At 53.0% G+C, this 4,587-nt stretch overlaps 1 protein-coding gene across 1 annotated transcript; it reads left to right on the top strand.

Moving 5' to 3' along the window:
- Window positions 1–1,173: 1,173 nt before the first annotated feature.
- FOXG1 (forkhead box G1) lies at window positions 1,174–4,169 on the top strand. Its single transcript, XM_070734129.1, has one exon. It carries the CDS (start codon window positions 1,731–1,733, stop codon window positions 3,159–3,161), a length of 1,431 nt encoding a protein of 476 aa, XP_070590230.1. The 5' UTR covers window positions 1,174–1,730; the 3' UTR covers window positions 3,162–4,169.
- The last annotated feature ends 418 nt before the right edge of the window (window positions 4,170–4,587 follow it).

Genomic DNA, 4,587 nt, shown 5'->3' with positions numbered 1-4,587 from the left:
AAGCAGCCCAATCTTTCGACATTTATAGCATAAAAATGAACGTCTGAAGGCCGCCAGAGCAGCTACTCCCGCCTGTTTTCCCCGCTTCCTGCGCCGAACGTGGGTTTTTTCCCCCCCGCCAAGGGGAAAAAAGCTCAAACGAGCCTTCGCAAAGAGAAAAATATAACGCGGGGCTCCCCTGCGTTTCGTTCGGACGGGGGCCTCGCCCGCCCTTTTCCTCAGGAATCGAAGCGGGCTCGCCCCAGGCCTCGCTCCTGCGAGACGGAGGGACGACTTCGCCTCACCACGAAGGGCCCAGATTACAGAGCTGAGGGAATTCGAGCGAAGGAAGATTTACCCGCAGAGCATTTATTATTTTATTTACGGCCTTCGCACCCCCTCCTCCCCACACCACAGGAACAAATCCTCCAGCCCGGACTCGAGAGAAGCGCCCACCAGGTCCCCGGCCTTGCAGCAAAGCGAGCTGCCTTGCCAAAAAGCCCGCCACAGCCCCGAGTCCAGACCCGCCGAGACCTAGGACAGACACCCTCCCTCTTCATCCAGCAGGTGAGGGCGCGTCGTCGCAGCCGAAGGAAGGCCGGTCGGTTCTCCCCTCGCCCGCTTTTCCTTTCAAGAAGTCAGCCAACGAACGGGCTACGGGAGCCGAGTCGGCAGAGGCCGCGGAAGTTGGGCCTCGGCGCGACGGCGCGGCTGGTTGCGCAAAGTAGTGCCTCCCCCCTCCTTCTTCAGACTCCATTTCCTCTACCCTCCCCTCAGCCGTCGCCTCCCGCCCGCCCCCGCAGCAAAAAAACCGGGGGTTACACCCACAAGTAAAAACAGGAGACGTGTATATGGGCGTTACAAGACATACATCCGTGCTTCCAGCCATACCCTATATACATATATATAGATATATGGTTTTTACTGGAGACTGGCATGATGAGGGGGGATAGGGGTGTCGCCAAGGAGAGAGAAAAAGAAGGAAGAGGCGGGTTATAAGGTAACCTGCCGCGGTGATGCGCCTCTCCCATTTGGTATCCTTACGCCCTCCAGGAGGGCTGTCGAAAAAGAGGAAGGAGGTCGACGGGAAAAAAAAGCGAAGGGGAAGAGGCGGAGAAAAGCCCGCACTGATTGGGCGTCCGGAAAAGAGACGTCCCTTCACGCCGGGCTCTTTGATTGGACGGCTGGGGAGAAAGGTTAAACCAAATTTTTTTTTACAGCCCTAGTGTGTGTTCTGTAGCTCGGAAATTAATTGTAGCTAAAGCCGTCTCCGCTGCCTCTCAGGCTCAGCCCGGCAAGCTGATTTCGCCCCCCCTCCCTTGCTCGGGTGGAATAGGGGGGTTCCAGGCACCATGAAGTAGTTTGGACAGAAGGACTTGGGGCGCCTTTATTTTTATTTTTAATTTTTTGGAAGGGGGGCGCAGTCATATTTTCCTTCTCCTTTGGGGGAAAAAACCCCTTTTTGAACCATTTGGCAGCCCCCCCTTTCCTCACCCCCCTCCTCCTCCCGTGGCTTTGGCTCCGGCTCCCTTGCTAAGGAGCCAGTTGGTCTTTTCCATCCCCTGCACGGGCTCTCCCGGTCCTTTGCTACATGCCTTGCAAAGCTCTGGAGCTGGTGGGTGTGCAAGTGCCCAGCCGCTCTCGCCGCTTCGCTGCCGCCGGGCGCTTCGCCCTCCAGGACGGACCTCGCCGCGCCCGTCGCCTCGCCTTCCTCCCGGCTCTGCGACTTTTCCCCTCCCGCCTAGAAGGTGATGTTGGACATGGGCGATAGGAAGGAAGTGAAAATGCTGCCCAAGTCGTCCTTCAGCATCAATAGCCTGGTGCCCGAAGCCGTCCAGAGCGACAACAACCACAGCCACCAGCAGCACCATCCTCACCACCACAATAACCACCACCCGCACCACCACCATCACCACCACCACCATCACCACCACCACCCGACCCAGACGCCGCAGCCTCAGAGGGCCACCCCGGCCGAGGACGACGAGGAGGAAGAAAAGAGCCAGCTTCTGCTGCAGCCCCCCGGGGTGGGGGCGGCTGCGGCCGCCGGGGCGCCGGCCCCCTCGGGCCCCCTGGAGGTCGCCAAAGGGGACCTCTTGGCCAGCAAAGGGGAAGCCGGCTCAGCGGCCGAGTTGGACGACAAGGAGAAAGGGCCGTCCGAGGAGAAGAAAGGGGTGCCGGAAGGGGCCAAGGAAGGGGCCGATGGCGGCGGCGGCAAGGAGGGCGAGAAGAAGAACGGCAAGTACGAGAAGCCGCCCTTCAGCTACAACGCGCTGATCATGATGGCCATCCGCCAGAGCCCCGAGAAGCGCCTCACCCTCAACGGCATCTACGAGTTCATCATGAAGAACTTTCCTTACTACCGGGAGAACAAGCAGGGCTGGCAGAACTCCATCCGCCACAACCTGTCGCTCAATAAGTGCTTCGTCAAAGTGCCGCGGCACTACGACGACCCGGGCAAGGGCAACTACTGGATGTTGGACCCGTCCAGCGACGACGTCTTCATCGGGGGCACCACGGGCAAGCTCCGGCGACGCTCCACCACCTCTCGGGCCAAGCTGGCCTTCAAGCGGGGCGCCCGCCTGACCTCCACCGGCCTGACCTTCATGGACAGGGCGGGCTCCTTGTACTGGCCCATGTCTCCCTTCTTGTCCCTCCACCATCCGCGGGCCAGCAGCACGCTGAGCTACAACGGGAGCACGTCGGCTTACCCCAGCCACCCCATGCCCTACAGCTCGGTCCTGACCCAGAACTCCTTGGGGAACAACCACTCCTTCTCCGCCTCCAACGGCCTGAGCGTGGACAGGCTGGTCAACGGCGAGCTGCCCTACGCCACTCACCACCTCACGGCGGCGGCCCTGGCCGCCTCGGTGCCCTGCGGCTTGTCGGTGCCTTGCTCCGGCACCTACTCCCTCAACCCCTGCTCGGTCAACCTCCTGGCGGCCGGCCAGACCAGTTACTTTTTCCCCCACGTCCCTCACCCTTCCATGACTTCGCAGAGCAGCTCTTCCATGACGGGACGGGCCGCCTCTTCCTCCACTTCGCCTCAGGCGCCCTCCACGCTCCCGTGCGAGTCCTTAAGACCCTCCTTGCCGAGTTTCACCACCGGATTGTCGGGGGGACTTTCTGATTATTTCACACATCAAAATCAGGGGTCTTCCTCCAACCCGTTAATACATTAACCTCCAGGGGAGCCGAGACTGTAAGTGAACATTTTACACACCTTTGCGTTTGTAAATGATAGTGAAAGGAGAGCGAGAGAGAGAGCGAGCGAGCGAGAAAGAGCACGAGAGCAGACTATAAAAAGAACAAAAAAAAAAAAACCAGAAAGGAAAACAAAATAAAAAACAAAAAAAACTCACCCAGGAAAAAAAAAAGAGTCCAGGTATTTTTTTATTAAGTTTTCCCCTCACCCCATTTTCTGTACGTTTGTTCATTTTCTTTTCTTTAGGGTTGTTTATGATTCCAGACCAGGGAGGCGAGTCAGCAAGATGGGAAGAATACCTCGTAGACAATGCATTCGGGAAAAAGGAAGGGAGTATTAATATTAAAATCTCATCAGGATGTATATCTGAAATGCTTTTGGCCATTTTATTTTTATTATTATTATTATTCCGGCAGGAAATGCCGGGCTGCTAGATTTTCCATGTTTGCAGTATTATAAGTTACGATGAATATGTTGGTGGGTGCAGATCGTGGGAATAAAAATACAAAATGGATAAATCCCACGATGCAAATGGTAATTTGTATAAGATGCAAAGCTATTTGGCAGAGAAGTTCCAGAATTACGTTTAAACCATGGATTCTTTTGTCCTCCACCTTTTCTTTTTTAATAAAAAGAGCTATTTCCCCTCTCTTTATTTTTCCCCTCCTTTTTGTTTACTTTTAGACCAAAGATTGGGTTTTTAGAAAATGCACTCAGTATGCGAAATGTTTTCTTTTCTTTGAAATATGGAATATCATCCATCAGAATGGTATAATTTCAGTTTTGCAGCACTGCCCATTTCAGTGAATCCGAGGGGGACAGAAAATCATGAATTGCCTTCAGTTTGTGTTGTGTATATTTAGATGTATGTGGTCACTAACAGGTCACCTTTATTTTTTTTAAATGTAGTGAAATGTTAATACCTATTGTACTTATAGGTAAACCTTGCAAATATGTAACTTGTGTTGCGCAAATGCCGCATAAATTTGAGTGATTGTTAATGTCGTCTTAAAAAAAAACTTGATTGTGATACTGTGGTCATATGCCCGTGTTTGTCACTTACAAAAAAAATGTTTACTATGAACACACAGAAATAAAAAAATAGGCTAAATTCATATATATTCCATAATGCTTTTGTCTCTTTTATCCAGGCGTTTTAATACCCAAAGGGCTTTTAAAACTAAAAAAAACCCCTAAAGATGAAATCTTAGGGCCGAATTTCTCTCTGGGGCCCCTGCTGCTTTTGCAGTAACCATTGCAAGAACCAATGTTTCCAGGCAGGAAAGAAACACCGCATGCTTCGTCTCTCTCTGCTTCCAAGTTATTAATCAGTAAAATGCTGCTAAGTTTTCAATAAAAAACAGTTTGCAAGGGCAGCCACAAAACCGCGGCGTTTTGTGCTA

This window comes from Erythrolamprus reginae, chromosome 1 (genome assembly GCF_031021105.1).
Source record: "Erythrolamprus reginae isolate rEryReg1 chromosome 1, rEryReg1.hap1, whole genome shotgun sequence".
Classification (NCBI taxonomy): Eukaryota; Metazoa; Chordata; class Lepidosauria; order Squamata; family Dipsadidae; genus Erythrolamprus; species Erythrolamprus reginae.
Note: the sequence above shows the minus strand (reverse complement) of the source record. Positions and strands in the feature narration are given on the sequence as shown.